This window comes from Notamacropus eugenii, chromosome 1, assembly GCF_028372415.1.
Source record: "Notamacropus eugenii isolate mMacEug1 chromosome 1, mMacEug1.pri_v2, whole genome shotgun sequence".
Classification (NCBI taxonomy): domain Eukaryota; kingdom Metazoa; phylum Chordata; class Mammalia; order Diprotodontia; family Macropodidae; genus Notamacropus; species Notamacropus eugenii.
In genome coordinates, this window is record NC_092872.1 from 47,872,459 (window position 1) to 47,890,261 (window position 17,803).

The window sequence follows — 17,803 nt, forward strand, 5'->3', positions numbered from 1 at the left end:
TTTTTGCCTCGGATCTCTGGGGGTGTCTCCATGTCTTTCTTTCTGTAAGAGGGGAGGGGAGGGCCCAACCAGCTCAGAGAGGGAAGGACGCTTTGAGGAGCTCAGCTTCAGGTGATGTTGGAGGGAATGAGGATGGATTAGAAGTTTCCTCTCCATTTGCTTTCTGTCCCTTTCTGCTTTCTATCTGTCCTTAGCCCCCATAGAGCTGAGTAGCCATGACTCAAGGCCCATGTTGGATTCCCTGCTCTGAAGAATTCCAGGGTTTGGGGCTGTGGTACAAGGGGGAAGGTTCACTGGTCTGACCCTGGTTGTGAACTCAGGGTTGGGGTGCAAGAGGGGAGAGGTAAGGGTTAACGGACCTGACACCTGGCTAGGGCCAGCCTGCCTGTCTGCTTCTATTAGAGGAGCTGTCCTACTAAGAAGAGGAAGGATAGTTGGGGTTTCAGAGTCCTGGGGTACTCTGGAAGGGGGATTGCTGCTTGGCTGCTGTGCTCACCCTGGAGAATCCAGAGGGGCCCAGCCAGGACCCCACTCCTCATAGTAGGAGCTTGAGTGTCTTCCAGGACATAAGAGGTCAAGACTCAGGGCATACCTGTGTTGTGTTTGAAGGTTCCCGAGGAGCTGACATGAGCCCGTCCCACCAGTCCCCTTCCCAGGGTAGTTCTGCAGCCCCTCCAGAGGAAATTTGGGTCCTGAGGAAACCCTTCACTGGTATGGAAGCCAGGGCAGGTCAGGGGCTCCTCTCTCATGGGCATCACTAGCCACAGTTGGCAAGCAACACCTGGCAGGAGAGGCCAAAGGAGTGGGCACCAATCCTGAAACTTCTCTGGTGTTGGCAGGTGCTGACCGCAGTGGTAGTCTAGGTGGCGTGGCCAGTGGGCGCAGTGGGGGGAGTGGGAGCCATGCTCTACATGCCGGCTCTGAAGGGGTCAAGGTATGACTGGACACACGGGTGAACAGGCGGGAGGGGGAGATCCTGAGCAAAGGCTGGCTCTTTGGTGACCCCGTTGGGTCTGTCCCTTTGCACCCCCAGCTCTTAGCCACTGTGCTCTCCCAGAAGTCCATCCAGGAATCGGGTCCAGGGGACAGTCCAACCAAGCCCCTCGAGGGCCCTGCAGGTGAGCCTTCGGTCACTCTACCTCCTCCCCTCTAGGTTTGCCTCCTTGGATCTCAGAGGCCACCCCAACCTCTAATGGTCTCTTCCCTGCCCCCTCCTCTTGTTGCTCAGGTCCCTCACGTACCCAGCCTGTGACACACACAGGGCAGGCCTATGGTGAGCAACCATCCAAAAAAATGGAGCCTGCATCTGAGGGAAAGGTGAGGGGTCAATCTGGGGCTCTTCTCAGGTCAGGGAGCTGGTCCCTTTCCAGGGACCCCATTGATTTGATTGGGGGTGGGGAGGCTTGATGAAAGGCTCAAGGACCGCAGGCAAGGAGAAAAGAGCTGGGGATCTCTGAGGGGATCAGCAGGACCCTGCCAGGTCACCTGCCAGAAGCCCTAGATGGGGGTGGGAGAGTAGGAATCATGGCTTGCACGGTTACAGAGGAGGCTCAGGACAAGTTTGGCCACTGTCTATCTGTTGTAGACTAGGTAACCACTGGTGTGTATATGTGTGTTACTGTCAGAAAGGGATGGTGTGATGTGTGTGTGTGGGTGTATGTATGGGAATGCATGTGTATGTCTAGAGTTGTGTGTGTGTGTGTTATGTGTGAAAGATGCTGAGTGTGTGTGTGTTATGTGTGGAAGATGTTGAGTGTGTGTGTGTGTGTGTATGCGTGGAGGGTACAGGGATGGATGGCATGTGGGGCTGAATTCTCTCTGGAGGTCAGCACATCACTGGGATCCTTGCTCCTGAATCAGATCTCTAGGGCCTTGGAGGAAGTGTGCTGGGATGGACCAGGCTTGGGTATGGGCAGATGATCAGGCCTGTTCCTGGTCCTGTGGGAAGGTTTTCTCTTCTCTGTCTACCCTCTCCCCTGCCTCACCCCTAATTAGGGGGCTATAAACCTGCCCCAGGGAGACTTCAGGTTAGAAGAGGCCAGGCACATGGATTTCTGGCTAACACTGAGAGACATCCACACCTGTCCACAGGATGCTCACACACACACACACATACACACACACACACACACACACGGTTAGGCTTTCTGTATCCTGGGGGGAGCAGACCCGGAATTGTGGATACAAAGATGGAGGAGGGTTAAGGGAGGGAGGTGTGGCTGGACAGTGGCTGGACTCCGCTGGAGGGGCCGAATGGAAGGCCCGAGGGCTGAGCAGCGCTGGAGGATGGTGGCTAGTCTGGGCAGCAGCCACAGTGACTGAGCCCAGTCAAGGCCAGTGAGGAGAAGGAGGAGAAGCCAGCACTAGGGATGACAGCCGCAGCCGTACAGATGATCGTGGCCAGGCCGAAAGAGGAAGCGGCAGAATTGGGGCTGAGTGGTCCCAGGAGAGGCCGGGAAGCGCCCCACCCCACAGGGCAGTGAAGGCTTGTCCAGCAGCGGCTCAGCCTGCAGCAGCTGCCCCCTTCTGTCTTCCAGAGTGCGGAGGCTGTCACCCAATGGCTCGCCACCTTCCAGTTGCAGCACTATGCCTCCAACTTCATCACCTCTGGTTACGATCTCCCCACTATCAGCCGCATGACCCCTGAGGTGAGCTGGCCACTGGCTGGGCCCAGAAGATGGGCCCTGGGAACCCTGCCACCTCGGTAACGGGGCCTTTTCTCTGCCCTAGGATCTCACGGCCATTGGTGTCACCAAACCTGGCCACCGGAAGAAGATAACCTCAGAGATCAACAGCCTGACCCTCCCCGACTGGCTACCTGAACACAAACCCGTAAGGCCCCTCCCGCCTCGGCGGTGGCAGAGCCGTGGCGGGCATGGGGAGGGCAGAGGGTGCTGCCTCACTCTGGAGCCCCAGGACAGACAGACAGTCACCCTCTGCGCTGGAGCCCAGGTGCCGCCCAGCACAGGGCAGCCACATCTGGGGCCAATGGCATGGGGCATATGCCTGCAACTTCACTGGGCCACCCCAGGGCCCCATCAGCGCCCGCTGGCCTGGATGGAGCTGCTGCCCCCAACCTGGCCCTGGGGAGACGAGTGAGGCGACGTTTCGGTCAGACACTGAGGATGGCCCCTCGGGAGCAGCGCGGGCCCTGCCAGCAGTGAGCCACCTGTCCAGCCATCTGTCCATCATGGGCACCAGGGCTGGCCTCCCCAGCGGGGCAGGTCCTAGGGCAGTGGGGCATGGCTGGGGCCAGGGCTGTGCATTGTCTGGAGTCTGGGCTGAGAGAGAAGGAGATGCTGGCCCAGAGTCTTGGGCCCTGGGTCCAGGGCAGCTGAATAGCTTTTATTCTTTGTTAGGCAAGGGTCAGGGCCCAAGAGCAGGTACAGATTCATTCGATCAGTAAGCATTTATTAAGCACCTATAGTGTAAAATCCATATAGCTCAGCACTATATGCACATACACATTGTTAACCCCTGCCCTCCACAAACCACCAGGTCAGGCCCACCCAATCAATACTTGCCCACTGGACCCACACAACATACTATAAGATGAGGCAGTGAGGAGAGTCCTGGAAACTAACTGGTGGTTGGCCACTCATGCTCATGGGGTGACCTTGAACACACCAGTCAGTCCTCTCTTGGCCTTGGCTTTTTCATCTACTAATGAGGGTGGGGGAGAAAGATGGACCAGGAAATCTTGGAGGGCTCTGTCAATTCTGATTCCATGCTCTGCTCTCATGGATAACCTTCCCTCACCCCTTCCCTAGTCCGGGACTCCTCATCCAAGGACAACACCATAGTGCCTTCTCTTTTTTTGGTGGAGATTGACCAAGTACACACATGACAAGTGGGGTCATTGGGGGGAATCTACTTCTCAGCAAGCCCACACCTACATTAGGGATCGACACAAATGTGTCCCAGGGTTCTTTCTTTCTCTTTGCGTCTGCTTTGATCAGGGATGTAGAAGGTGAAACTGTAGCCCTGATTGTAGTGGGGAGAGGAGAGAGTATGGTGGGTGCGAAAGAGATGAAGTTGGCGTGTGTGTGTGTGTGTGTGTGTGTGTGTGTACATATGTGTATGGTGGGTATGAGAGAGGTGTACTTGGGATGTATGTGTGTGTATGTCTGGGGTTTTACATGTACGTAGGATATGGTTAGATGTGTGTCCATGTTTGTTTGTGTAAAGTAGTGGTGGTGGGGTGGACAGATGGTTGGACCAATGGCTGGCTGGCTGGGTGGGGGAGGGGGTGGGGAAACAGTCACATGGCCCTCCCCACACCATATGTCTGGACAAAGTCACAGGTGTGTTACAGACACAAAATGTTGGATGCTTTGGTGTCAGTGGTGGTGTGCAGTGAATGCCGGTGCCCAGGCAGGCCAGACTGGGCTGGCTCAGACTGAGGGGCCTTCCAGCACTGGCTAAGGTCTTAGGTCTAGAGCAAAACTCAGGACAATGTCTGCTGTCTGACATTCTCATGATCTGATTTCTCTGAGGCACCTGCTGACCTGTCTGTCTGTCTGTCTGTCTGTTCTTCCCCAGTCTGCTGCTCCCTTTCCTGACCCCAGCCACAAGCTAGCAACCCTGAGGGAACAGCTTGGGGGAGATAGGGGAAGGGAAAGGCAAGGCAGCGCCAGTGGCCAGGGAGGGCCTTGGGAAGCCTGGACCTACCTGTTCAGGCTTGGCGTGCCCTGAGACCTAGAAAGGCCCTTTGCTGTCTCCTTCCTCAGGCTAACCTGGCTGTGTGGCTTTCCATGATTGGCCTTGCCCAGTACTACAAAGTGCTGGTGGAAAATGGCTACGAGAACATTGATTTTATCACTGACATCACCTGGGAGGACCTGCAGGAGATTGGTATCACCAAGCTGGGTAAGGGGCCTTTCTTCCCCCACTCTATCTAGCCATGCTTGCCCTTTTTCCAGGTGACCCAGGGAATATCTGGGCTGCAGCCTGTTACCAGGCAGCTCTTTAGCTGTCCCCATGGCATGGTCAGTCTAATCTGCCATGTGTTTCCTATCCAGGGCACCAGAAGAAACTGATGTTGGCAGTCAGGAAGTTGGCAGAGCTACAGAAAGCCGAGTATGGGAAGTATGAGGCAGGGGCCCTGCGCAGGAAAGCCCCTCAGTCACTGGAGGTTGTGGCCATTGAGTCTCCCCCACCCCCAGAGCCCACCCCTGCTGAATGCCAGTCACCCAAGATGATCACATTCCAAGACAGTGAGCTGAGTGATGAACTGCAGGCTGCCATGACAGGCCCCCCTTCTGGTCCTGAGGGGGGGGCCGAGAAGCCCATCAACAGTTTGCCCCCCACACCTCGGGCCAGTGCCCTGCGTCATGAGCCCAGCCTGAGTGGGAGGGCACGGCACATGAGCAGTTCCCAAGAGCTTCTGGGAGATGGGCCTCCCGGCCCCAGCGGACCCATGTCCCGCAGCCAAGAGTACCTGGCTGATGAGGGCACCTCCACTCCAAGTCCCAAGGAGGCGAGGCCCCCACGCCATGGACATAGTGTCAAGAGAGCCAGTGTACCCCCGGTGCCTGGCAAACCCCGGCAGTCCTTCCCACCAGGTGCTGCTGGGGGCCACTTCACACCACCTCAGACGCCCACTAAGCCCCGTCCAGCTTCCCCACAGACCCTGGGCACTCCCCACAGCCCAGCCCCGGCCACTGCCAAGGTGAAGCCTACTCCACAGCTGCTGCCTCCAGCTGAGCGGCCCATGTCACCCCGCTCACTTCCTCAGTCGCCCACCCACCGGGGTTTTGCTTATGTGCTTCCCCAGCCTGTGGAAGGGGACAGTGGGCTGCCCCCACCCGTGACTCCTGCCCCTATGCCCGTACCTGTGCTGTGTCTGCCACCTGGAGCTGCGGGGGAGGCCGAGGAGGAGCCGGGGAGGCCCAAGAAGCGGGCACACAGCCTGAACCGCTATGCAGCCTCAGACAGTGAGCCTGACCGCGATGAGCTGATGGTGCCCGCCGCGGGGCCCTATGCCACAGTGCAAAGACGGGTGGGACGGAGTCACTCTGTAAGGACCCCAGCAGGCAGTGATAAGAATGTTAATCGCAGCCAGTCCTTTGCCGTGCGGCCCAAGAAGAAGGGCCCTCCTCCTCCCCCACCCAAGCGTTCCAGCTCTGCCATGTCCAGTGCCAATCTGGTAGATGAGCCAGTCCAGGATGGAGAGGGAGAGGAGGCCAGGCCTGAGGAGGGCACACTGGGTGGGCGGGCCCAGCGACGGAGGGCCAGTGACTTAGCTGGCAGTGTGGACACAGGAAGTGCTGGCAGTGTCAAGAGCATTGCTGCCATGTTGGAGTTATCATCCATTGGGGGTGGGGCCCGGGCTGCCCGCAGACCCCCAGAAGGCCATCCCATGCACCCAGGGCCAGCTGGGCATCCTGCCAGCCCTGAGCCAGGCCGTGTGGTCACAGTGTTGGCCTCAGTGAAGCACAAGGATGCTATTGGATTGGACGGTGAGGTGGTTAACCGTCGGCGCACCCTCAGCGGCCCTGTCACTGGGCTGCTGGCTGCTGCCCGCCGCGGGGAGCAAGGCCCACCTGAGCACATCCCCTTCGCTGAGGAGGGCAGTCTCACCATCAGGCAGCGGCCACGGGGCCCAGCCAAAGGGGAGGGGAGCGAGGGCCCTCCCCTTGCCAAGGTTGAGGCCAGTGCCACACTAAAGCGGCGCATCCGGGCCAAGCAGAGCCAGCAGGAGAATGTCAAGTTCATCTTGACAGAGTCAGATACAGTGAAACGGAGACCCAAGACCAAGGAACGGGGGGAGCCTGGGCTGGAGCCACCCCCACTATCTGTGTATCAGAATGGCACAGGCACTGTCCGCCGGCGACTATCCTCTGAACAGAGTGGTGGTCCTGCAGAGCTGCCCCTGCTGCCCCCCCCTGCTGCACCCCCTCCTTCGGACCTTGCCCATCTGCCTCCTCCCCCTGCAGCTGATGGAGAGGCCAAAAAGCCTGCCAAGCCCCCAGTGTCCCCTAAACCTGTTCTGGCCCAACCGGTCCCCAAGATCCAGGGCTCACCTCCAACCACCTCCAAGAAGGCACCACTTCCTAGCCCTGGCAGCCCAGGTACGTACAGCTCTCTCCCCGATGAGCAGCCATCTGAGGGAGATGAGGCAGGGCATTCTATACAGAAAGATCTCACATCAAGAAAACAGGCTCTTTTCTTAGAATTATAAGATTCAGTGCTTGGAGGTAACCTTAGAGACCCTCTGGTTCAAGTCCTTCATTTTCTAGATGAGGACAACATTGAGGCTCAGAGGGGTTAAGTCGTACAGGGACTAAGTAGCAGGAGCCCAAACTTGGGACTCCCAATCCAGTGGAATCTGCATTCTGCACAAGGACCACCACAAGGTGCCACACCTAGTCCACACCTTCTGTGCAAATGAGGCATTTCCTGACATGTCCACACACCTGGACGCTGAGAGGCATCATGCCATACCCCCGGGTCCCCACACAGGCAGTGACCTGTTTGTACACACACATGGACATTGCATGTATACGTCATGCTGCTTAGGCACTGGCTCCTACTTTCCAGATTTCCATTTTTAAACTCTGCGGCCACAGGGTCAGGAGCCTAGAGCTCTTGGGCTGCCTTCCTCTCCACGGAACATGTCCACCACTCAAAGAAGAAGAGGGAGCTAGAGTCACTGAATCAGATACTTCTGTGCTCTTCTAACCCACCCTAGGCCTAGACGGGATTGCCTCCTAGGCTCGCCCCAGGAGGTGATCACCATGGGGATTCTGCCTTGCCCTTTAGGTTAAGACACTCAGAATTCTTTTTGTTTAGTGGGACCCAGCTCCTCCAAGGCTCCTGACTCAGGGTGGGTACTGTCGAGGGAATGGGAAAGTTATGTGTCCCTGCTGGCCAGAGCTGGTTGGTTTTTTCACCAAAGAGGATCTAGAAGATTTGAGGATGGCATGGGTGGTAAAATGCTCTCTCTCCCCCCAACAGAGGTGAAGCGGGCCCATGCAACGCCCCCACCGGTGTCTCCCAAACCACCACCCCCGCCCACAGCACCCAAACCAGTCAAGGCCCCTCTGGGACTGCAGTCTGTGAGTGCCAGCCCCACGCCCACACCCTCCCCAGCCCGCCAGGCACCTGCTGCTGCCGCTACCAGTAAGCCAGCCAGCACACCACCCTCCCTCTGTGCCAGCCCTGCCAAGCCCCCATCGCCAGGTGTGCCCCCCCAGCAGGTGCCCATCAAGCCACCTCGGGCCGCCATGGTCATGCCCCCCGGAGATGGCAGTGCCAGTGACAGCGCTCACCAGAAGCTGGAGGAGACCAGCGCCTCCCTGGCTGCTGCCCTGCAGGCTGTGGAGGAGAAGATTAAGCAAGAGAACGGGCAGGCAGCTGAGTATGTGCTGTACCTGCCAGGTCACTGTCTCCCCGCTTACTGTCCCTTCTTTTCTCCCACAGTCCCCTGGGTCACTGTTCCTCCAGTCCCCCTTCCCTCTGTCACTGCCTGCTCCCCTTCTCCCCATCACTGTCCCCTTATGCACGGTCCCCTGCTTAACATTCTCTTGGTCAGTAATTGGGCCTGAATTCAAATCCCAGCTCTGTCTTTTACCTATGTGACTTTGTATGTCATCACCCTCTCTGGGACTCATTTCCATCATCTATAAAATGAAGGCATTGGGACTGGATGATCTTGCGGGGGGTCCCTTCTGGTTCTAAATCTGCAACTCCCCTTCCCCTCCCATTGCCCACTGTCTCCTCAGTCATCACCCCCAGTCTCTGTCTCTTCATTTCAGTTCGGCAGTTGAGTCCAAGAGTACAGTCAGCATCCTGGATGACATTGGCAGCATGTTTGATGACCTGGCTGACCAGTTGGATGCCATGTTGGAGTGAGCCCATCAGGTGCCCAGCCAACCTCAGGACTCCCCCCCCTTGCCCCACCCCGGGCTCCACACACAGAACTTTACCTCAGGATTGGGCTCCAAGCCGGCCATCCATTTGGCCGCCTTCTTTGTGCTGCAGGCTGGGGGGGTGCTTTCTGGGGGGATGGCCTCCTTGGTGGAACCCCCTCCCCATCTGGCCCCTTGCTGCTGCTGCCTCCTCGCTCCGTCCTTGACCTCTGCCTGGCACTGACCCAGCCTCCAGGCAGGGACTTGGGCTGGATGAGGGTGTGGAGCAGGTGGAGAGGTTGGGGGGCAGGGACTCAGAGTCCTTGGGGGCTGGAGTATTCCTGGGGGTGGGTGGGAGGAGACTGAGAGGGTCACCCCTTCCCCTGCCCCAGGGCCTAGCTGATCAGATGGTGGTGGGTGTTTGAGCACTGGTAGCTGGTGGTTGGGATGTTGGGGTAGGGAGATTGGGACTGAGAGAGCAGTGCCCTTGAAAGGGGACCCCACTCCTTGCCCTTCCATGCCCCCCCTGATCACAAGCACAACATTTCGGGGGGCCATGAGCAGAGCAGGAGGCTGGGGTCCAAGGTTGGCCCACCCTGTCCAAGGGCTTTCTGGTCACTGGTGCTGCTGCCGGTGACCGCCTCCTAGCGGCCCTGGGCTGCTTTCCTCTTGCTTCAACTGCTCCCCTCCACGACGCAATAATGACAGCTGGGTTAGCTCTTCTTCCCTCCTCCTCCCCCTCCCATGGTCCCCATCAATCTGTCCAGGATGTGCCCTCTATCTCCACTACTACAGGGAGAGGTGGAGGGGTTCAGTCCCTGGGCACAAGCCCCCAGGCCTCATCTGGGGGGCTTTGGTCTTATGTCAGGCCCCTAAGGGTGGCTGGTGTTGTTAAAGGTAGGACCAAGGCCTGGATTCTCAGGGGACGGCTGCTGGTGTCGGTGCCCAAGGGGCAGCAAGGCTAAGTGGGTCTGGCTGGAGGTGGAGACAGTAGGAGACAAGAAGGCTTGTGGGCTGGGCTGGTCCTAGGCTCCCTGGACCACTGGAGGGTGGGGGAGTGCCCCGCACAGGCAGGCCCAGGCCCCCTCCCCTCCCTTTACTCCCAATCAGCCGCAGAGCACAGGCCTGAGAACCAGAGGTACAGCACAGGAACTGCTTATGATTGGGGATTCTGGCTAGGGGAAAGAGGGACTGCCTCCCCTAGCTTAACCTTCTTTCTGGGGTTGGGGGTGGTGGTGCCTCGGTCCCAGCCCCTCATCCTGGCCCCATCACAGCACAAAGAGACCAGTCGTAGTAGCCTGGTCCTGGGGTGAGTCTGCAGAGACAGCTCCTCCCAAGGCTCCCTGCCCGCAGACTGACCCTGGGTCAGTGTGCTCCCAATGACCCCACCTCTACCCCTACCCCCAGAGGGAGAGGCATAGACCAGATAATAAGCTATAGAAGAATATTAATTTATTGAAAATGAGCTGAGGCAGATTTTCCCAGAGATCCAAAAGGGTAAAAACTTTAACTTTAACAAATATATATTTAAAGAAAGAAATATTATTGATTCTATAGAAAACCATTTACCAACCAAGAGAAAACTGGATTTTAGTTTGAGACAAAAGCTGTTGGAGGCGAAGGCCACCTGTCTTATGTCTGTCTGTCTGTCTGTCTGTCCCTCAGTGGCCAGACCACTTTTCCAGTAGCACAAACAGGAGGCTTCCCATCCTTCAGGAGGGTGGGATCAGTGTGCCTGGGGGCTCCGCCAAGTCTCCATCCCATGCCTGCTGCTCGTCTTTCTTCATCTCTTTCTCTGCGTTTGAAGAACTAGAAGGATGTGCCTTGTTTGCTGACGGGCTGCGTCCCCTGGCACCACACCACAGAGACCTTCGGGCACTAGGGGCTTCCCTTCTCCTCTTGAGTGTGGCTGCGGCCCTGGGGAGTGTGACTGTGTGTGGAGGGAACACACGCTGAGGCAGGCTGTTCGTGTGGTGTCTGCCTGGCTGGTTTGAGGGTAGCTGTGGGTGTGGATGAGTGGGGCTGATGAAGTGTGGATATGTCACACAGAGTGGGGCTTGTGTGCTAGGATGTGTATGCATGTGTGTAAGAGGATGGAGTGTGTGTTGGTGTATCCTTCTATGTTAGCACATGCGGGTTTGGCTGTGCAGGGCAGATGGAGTGTGTGTTGGTATAGAATTTCATGTGTTTTGGCCATCTGTGTGGGGTGTGTGTGTGTGTGTGTGTGTGTGGACATGAGTGACCCTCCAGAATGCACCAGTGGCTGTTCCTGCCACAAGCGGCCAGTGCAGACCCCACTCCAAGTTCTTATGACGCTTTTGCTCATGATCTGAAAAATGTGTGGTCATTCTTTTTCTCCTCCTTTCCCTTCCACCCTCCCAGAGACCCCTTTTTCCTCACTCTCAAAATGTACCAACTGGTCTCCACTGTTGTGTTTGCTGATCCAGATGTGTTGGGCACAACTTTTGACATTTCTTAAACACAAATTTTTTAAAAGTCTGAAACTAGCTGTTGTGAAGGTGACTGTGTGTGTGAGCCCCAAAGGCCTCTGGGCTGGGGAGACAGGTGGACAGACATGGTGTGCTCCGTGCTGGTCGTTTGGTCCAGATTCTGTGTTGTACTACATTGTTCCAGCTGTTCATCTCCCTTGGTGCTCCCCACGCTGTGTGTGTGTGTGCGTGTGCGTGTGCGTGTGTATGTGTGCGCGCTGCCATCTCCCCAGTGACTGTTGATGCCCCCTTCCCACGGGGCTTTTGGTTTGCACCTTCAAGTCTGAGGCTGGGCAGCAAACATCCAAAGCACCAGACCAAGGTCCCCCCTGGCACACCAAGAGGACATCATGGCCTTGTCATTGCCATGGTGGATGAGGTTCACAGCACCCAGGCAATCCATCTGTGCGTCTGGTCAGTGTGTGTCTGAGGGAACCGGGCCCTGGACAGACTGGACTTTCTAGGATCTGTATGCCTGGCCCTGTGGGATGGTGAGTGGTCTATGCAGCCGTCTGCGCTTCCTGCCATCGGCTCTCAATAAATGTCAGAAAATGGAAGTGCTGGCCAGTTTTTTGGAGAAGGTGGGGAGTGGGGACCCACAGAGGGTATGGTATCTGGGTATTAGAAACAGCATGAATGTGGAAGTGATGCTCCCACCATGATGATGACTCATTTTGGAGATACTGAGGTACCTTCACTTGTCATTTGGGGGAGAGGTCAGCATGGTTTTTCCGTGTAGGCTCAGGCGACGTAGGAGGATCAAATGTGGAAAGGTTGCTGGGGAAGCTACTCATGGTTTCTTCTCTCAACCGTGCTGGGGGAGTGAGGGGATATCTCATTCTCTTCTGCGATGGTGGACCCCCAAAGGCCTGGAGAGAATACAGGTCAGGGCTCTGGAGCTAGCACATGGGGCCGCTGAGCTGGGGCAGTCAGACCACATCTTGCACCCTGCTTCTGACGGACCAAGAGCCTGGTGTTCTCTGGGTATTTTATCCCATGTACTTGTGTGACTATACACGTGTGCGCAGATCTCTCCTCCCCACTCAGCAGACCCAGCCTAGCCATGCCCAGGCCCCAGGAACTCAGACTCATGCCACCCTCCATTTAGATTTTATTGTCAATGAGGAAATATTCAAATCTATATACAGTCTAAAAACCGTAAAAAATGTGAGTAAAAATGTACCCAAGGCCAGTCCCTGGCCTGATGAGGGTTTCCATGATACGGGGGAGTGTGCATGGAGGACTGGTGTGGGCCTTGAGCATCGTACCTGGGGACCCTGGATAAGCATCCCCAAAAACCTGCCCTCTGATAGGAGGGTCTTGGCAGCAGTGGGCAGGAGGAAAGGAGTGTCTGTGTGCGTGGCCCAACCAGCAGGCCCCGAATGCCGGGGGAGCATCTCTTACCATCTGCAAAGGGAAGGGAGTGTGCCTTCTTCTTCAGGAGTGATTGGACTTCTGGGCTGGGGCTGCCCTCCCCCATACCCCCCAGGCTGCTCTGCCAGGGGCTCTGAGGAGCTGGCTGAGTGCTGGGTCTATCATGAGCATGTGCATGTGTGTAAGTCTGTGGAGGAGTCCGTCAGGGGTCCATTTCATGTTCCATCCTGTGGCTAGGATGGGATGGGCAGAGCAGGAGGGCTGAGGTACCTGCACTGCCCAGGAGGGTGCCCAGTACCTGGGGCAGCAGCTTTGGGGCAAAAGTTCAGGGAGCAGCTGCTTGGCTGACTTATGTGGCAACCATTCCTGGGGATTCCCTCCAAGGCTCTGGCCATGGGATGGCACAACACAGGGCAAGGATCTGGTGGTTCCCAGGGGGAGGACTGGCCTGGATTCTCCCATTAACACGTCCAAACCTGTGAAAGAAAAGGTTTCAGAATGATCCAAACTAGCTCTTAGTCCTGGGCCCATTTCAGACATCTTTGATGAATGATCCAACCTGCCTATTACTAGGGAAGCCTATCCACCAAGTATCACTGAGACTTCATAGCGGGAGAGGCTGGGAATATCCCAGTCAAAAATGGGGAGACATGAGATGTTTTGCCCTGACTGCGATGGCCCTGAGTAGAGATTGCATCACTCTCACCCTGCTCTAGGTTTTTCTCTGAGGAAAAAAGAAAGAGGACCTTGTGTCAGACTGGGGTTGGAGAAGTCCTCTAGGCCATGACTTCCTAACCAAATGGGCAACCCAACTCTGTTCCTGGTGGACCAGTGAGAAGGTATGAACAAGGATGTGTTCTTAGCCACTCACCTTGACAGTGCTGTCTACAGCTCCGGAGAAAAGGCGACCCCGGGAGACAGCTAGAGCCGTGACACTGCCCTGGTGTCGAAGGAGAGTCTGTGTGCAGATCATATTGTCCATGCTCCAGACCTGAGGAGGGGGGTGAGGGAGAGCTCTTACCAAGCACAGATTAAGCCTGGTACCAGGGACCAAGCCCCCTCCTACTGGAGGCACTCTTAGAGGCTTCCAGCTACCAAGCCCAAGACACATACCCTGAGTGACCGATCATAGGAGGCGCTGAAGACTTTGGTCTGGTCCGGGGTTGAGATGACTGCCAGGGCATACACTGTCCCCACATGGCCCGTTAATGTCCGCACCTGCTCTTTAGATTCAATATCCCAAACCTGGGGAAGAAAATGAGGCATAAGAATGGGGCAGGGTGATGAGCATCCCGAAGTGGCTGGACAAGCAGACACAGTGTCTGCCAGACAGGCAGACAGAGACAAATTAGAAAGGTAGGTGACCACAAGTAAAGAGAGGCAAAAACGCAGAAGTAGGTGCAGGCAAAGAAGTCGAATGAGCAGAAACAGCACTTTCTACCTGGGTACTCCCCAGGCTGACCCCAATCAGAAGCCCTAGAATCAACCCTGTGCCTAAGAAAGCAAGGCAGCTGAGTGGGTGGGCTGGGTCAGACAAAGAATGGCTAGGGGCTCCCTCTCTCTTACATGGATGAGGTTCTCATAGGTCCCGCAGACAATGTGGTGATTTGTCACTGCGATGGAGTAGACACTGCCCCCCGACGTCTGTAGCACATGGATACACTCGAGATTTCGGATGTCCCAGATCTGTGGCCAAGTGAAAGTGGTAAGGCCTCCATTCGGGGGTGTGGAAGTGTGGTTCTTTCCCAGCTCCCTTTCTTTCCTTAACTACTTCTCAGACACTGAACATGTCTGAGAAAAAGCCCTGTCCTGTTCATCAGGGAGGGATTTCTAGGCCCACCTCTCTACACATACAATCCCAGGGCATGGGGGAAGCCCAGGGAAGAGAGCTGGCTGGCTGTGGGGGAAGGAGAGCTGCCAAAATCTGTTCAGGCTCTGCCTCTTCCTCTCTATTTCTGGTGTAGCACAGGGCTGGAAGTTGCTAGGAGTGTGATTAGGGCAGCAGCCGCTGCTGCACAACTCTCCTATTGGGGTTTCCAGGGGTACCCTTGGGGCTAGCCTTCAGTCTCCCTGCTGGAGCCTCCATTTCCCTCAGATAGGGACAGTCCTAAGATAACAGAGACAGATAATCTTGGGTACATCCAGTTATTTGATTTCTGTCTCCAAATACCAAACAGGCCACTTGCTGTGCCATCTTCTGCTGCTGGGGTTTCCCCTGTAGAAACTATATCCTATCCAGTGCCGCACAGAAGGCAGCTGCCAGGGATAAGACAGACACCCACTCCCCAGCCTGCCCCTGGCCTCCCCTCTGCTGGAAGCTGAAATCTGTGGTTGGCACAGGAGGTGGTAGCCAAGCGTTGCCATGGAGACAGGCCCTGCTACATCTCCACAGTATCACAAATGGACTGCTTCCAGAGCATCTCTCAGGGCTAGGAAGGGGAGGGAAGTTTAGTTAGGTCAGGCCAGGTCCCTGCTTTAGGCAGTTCCTGGTCTCTGGCCTTCTGGTGCCAGTACCTTGATTGTCTGGTAGGAGCCACTGTATAGGTAATTCTGAGAGGCCACCAGGGCCCGTACCCAGTGATTGAGGCCTGTGAGCTCCTTCTTGAGTTTCAGCTCTGTGCCCACAATGTCCCAGACCTGCAAGTAAACACAGCAGCTGGTGATCAGGGGCCCAGAGCAACCTGCTTGCAAGCTCCAGGAGGTTTAAGGCAGGTGAATGTCCACCAGGAGCTGCCTGTGCTGATTCTCCAGCCCCCTCCTGAGGGCTGTTCCACCTTTCTCTTCCCTCAGATCTTCTCCAGCCGGGCTCACCTGAACACTTCGTCTCATACTTTACCGAGGCTCTGTGCTGAAAGCTCTTTTCTCCCTGCCTCATCTCAGTCCCTCAACATCCTCCCGGACTCGTCCCTTTAGTCCAGACCTCGATGAAGAGGTGGGTCTTCACCTGAAAGGCCCCTGACCCCAGTCCTGCTGGCCTTCCCTGGCATAATCCCTCCACTATCATCCCTCCAATATCCTCTCTCCGGGTTTCTTCCCTGCTGCCTGCAAACACTCCCTCCTCCTTCCCCTCTGGCTAGCAGTCTATGTACCTTTCCTTTTTAACCTTTTCCAAAACTATCTCCATTTGCTGCTTCCACTTCTTTTCTCATTCTCTTCTAACTCCTTTTCCTGTCCAGCCCCCAATCTCATCACTCAAGTGAAAATGTTCTCTCCCAAGTGACCCATGGGTGATCTCGGCCTTCCTGGCACGCTGGCTACCTTCCCTTGTAGAAGGCTCTCCTCTCTGGGCTCATGTGACATTGCTTTCTCTGGGCTCTCCTCCACGCCTCATCACTATTTCTTGGTTTCTTTTGCTGAATCATCATTTTTATCATATCCTCTAATTGTGGAAACACTCCCAAGGCTGTGTCCTAGGCCTTCTCTTATCTCCACACTCTCTCCCTTGCTGAATTCATAAGCTTCCATGGGTTCAGTGTACATGAATCCTACAGTTATTTGTTCAGCCTCAGTCTCTCTCGAGCTCCAATACTGTGTCACCAACTGCGTTTTGGATATTTAAAAAAATCAAATTAAAATTTTTTTTCAAATGAAGATCTGCCTTCTTTCCCTGACACCTACCTGTCTCTCTGCCCTGTCCCCTCTTTGAAAAAGCAAGGAAAATACAACCTCAGTTATAAACCTGAGTTTCTCAAACTCACCTTACACAGCCAATCCACTGTCATATCTTTATATTTTCCTCACATGTATCATCCAGCATCTCTCGTGGGTATCTCCTCTAACTATCTCTTGGTTCAGGCCTCCTCCACACCGCCATTAAGAGTGGGTCTGACCGTATCCCCCCACGACTCCTTATCCCTCTTCGGGTCACATGTAAGCAGCTCTGCTTGGCATAGAAAGCTCTTGACAAGCGCCTTCTCTCTCTCTGTCCTCTATGTGCCTTTTCGCTGGCTGCCTCCATTCTTTAGAATGCTCTCTCATCCCCTGGGACTCTAATGGAGCCTCTATTTTCCTTGAAACCCCCAGCTGCTCATGTTCTTCCTTTCAAAACTACCCTGTCTTCACTTGGTCTGTATTTATATGTGTGCACATGCTGTCTCCCTGCTTGGAACATAAGCTCCCTGAGGGCAGAATGTTTTCACTTCCTTCTTTATATCCCGAGTGCTCAGCACAACTGCCTGGCACATTGTCGTTGCTTAGCTGTTTCAGTCCTGTCTAACCCTCTCTTGGCAAAGATACTGGAGTGGTTTGCCATTTCCTTCTCCAGCTCATTATACAGATGAGGAAATGGAGGCAAAGAGGATTAAGTGACTTGCTCAGGGTCACACAGCTAGCACCTGAAGCCAGATTTGAACTCAGACCCTGGCACTCTATTTACTGCACCATTTACCTGCCCCATGTGCCTGGCACATAAGGTAATTAATAAAATCTTGTTAGTTCATTGCTTTTTCATACTCAAGTAATACATCCATATGTGTATATTTCTGTGTATTATATAAGTGAGTGTCCTGCTGTCATGTTGGGCAACTGAAGCTTCAGAGTACTATGGAGGTCCAGAGGCCAGAGGGAGAGAAAAATAAGTCAGTATTTTGTAAGACTAGGCTAACCTGGAACATTAAATTTAAAGACCCAAGCTTACAAGATGGTCCTCTCCAGAGGTTCCAGAAGTAGCCTACAACTTCTGCTGAAACCTGAAGAGCAGTTACAAAGTCCTCTGAGGCCGAGCAAACAACTGGCCATCCTGCCTCCCCCTCTGTAGGAGAGCCAAGTGGGCTGAGGCTGATAAGAGAAAGTACAGCCCTAGGGGACAAGGCATATGTACCCCATGGTCTGGGCCTTGCAGAAATCCACATGCCAGAGGAGGCCATTGAGGAAGCCTAGATGTGTAGATAATGGTTCGTCGTGTCAGAGCCACACAGTGTGGGGTATGCAGTGGGTACCTCTGCAGGTACCACTATGTATGTGTGTACACATGTGTATACACACACACCCACTAGCCCAATAAGGAAAGCAAACCCTAAGCATAAAGAAGACTGGACAACTCAATCCCAGTTAGGGCTCCCTTCACCCCCAAAGATTAAGGAAGGCCAG

At 55.2% G+C, this 17,803-nt stretch overlaps 2 protein-coding genes across 17 annotated transcripts in view; one reads left to right on the forward strand and one right to left on the reverse strand.

The window, feature by feature from the left end:
* CASKIN1 (CASK interacting protein 1) overlaps window positions 1-17,153 on the forward strand; it is a 31,709-nt gene extending 14,556 nt beyond the window's left edge. For 3 of the 9 annotated variants that reach the window (XM_072599483.1, XM_072599492.1, XM_072599487.1), the window contains exons 11-20: window positions 610-711; window positions 840-934; window positions 1,034-1,118; window positions 1,229-1,317; window positions 2,538-2,648; window positions 2,731-2,832; window positions 4,731-4,869; window positions 5,022-7,073; window positions 7,960-8,362; window positions 8,760-11,898. In XM_072599483.1, coding sequence (XP_072455584.1) covers window positions 610-711; window positions 840-934; window positions 1,034-1,118; window positions 1,229-1,317; window positions 2,538-2,648; window positions 2,731-2,832; window positions 4,731-4,869; window positions 5,022-7,073; window positions 7,960-8,362; window positions 8,760-8,856 — 3,275 coding nt within the window. In that variant the 3' untranslated portion in view covers window positions 8,857-11,898. Of the gene's footprint in view, window positions 1-609; window positions 712-839; window positions 935-1,033; window positions 1,119-1,228; window positions 1,318-2,537; window positions 2,649-2,730; window positions 2,833-4,730; window positions 4,870-5,021; window positions 7,074-7,959; window positions 8,363-8,759; window positions 11,899-13,431 lie in introns of those variants that run through there. The other 6 variants (XM_072599486.1, XM_072599485.1, XM_072599489.1 and 3 more) reach the window with 6 other exon arrangements.
* Window positions 12,436-17,803, reverse strand: part of TRAF7 (TNF receptor associated factor 7) — a 55,925-nt gene continuing 50,557 nt past the window's right edge. For all 8 annotated transcript variants that reach the window (XM_072599508.1, XM_072599499.1, XM_072599495.1 and 5 more), the window contains 5 exons: window positions 15,230-15,352; window positions 14,282-14,401; window positions 13,829-13,960; window positions 13,587-13,706; window positions 12,436-13,191 (listed from right to left, as the gene is read on the reverse strand). In XM_072599508.1, the coding sequence (XP_072455609.1) occupies window positions 13,177-13,191; window positions 13,587-13,706; window positions 13,829-13,960; window positions 14,282-14,401; window positions 15,230-15,352 (510 nt within the window). In that variant the 3' untranslated portion in view covers window positions 12,436-13,176. The remainder of the gene's footprint in view (window positions 13,192-13,586; window positions 13,707-13,828; window positions 13,961-14,281; window positions 14,402-15,229; window positions 15,353-17,803) is intronic.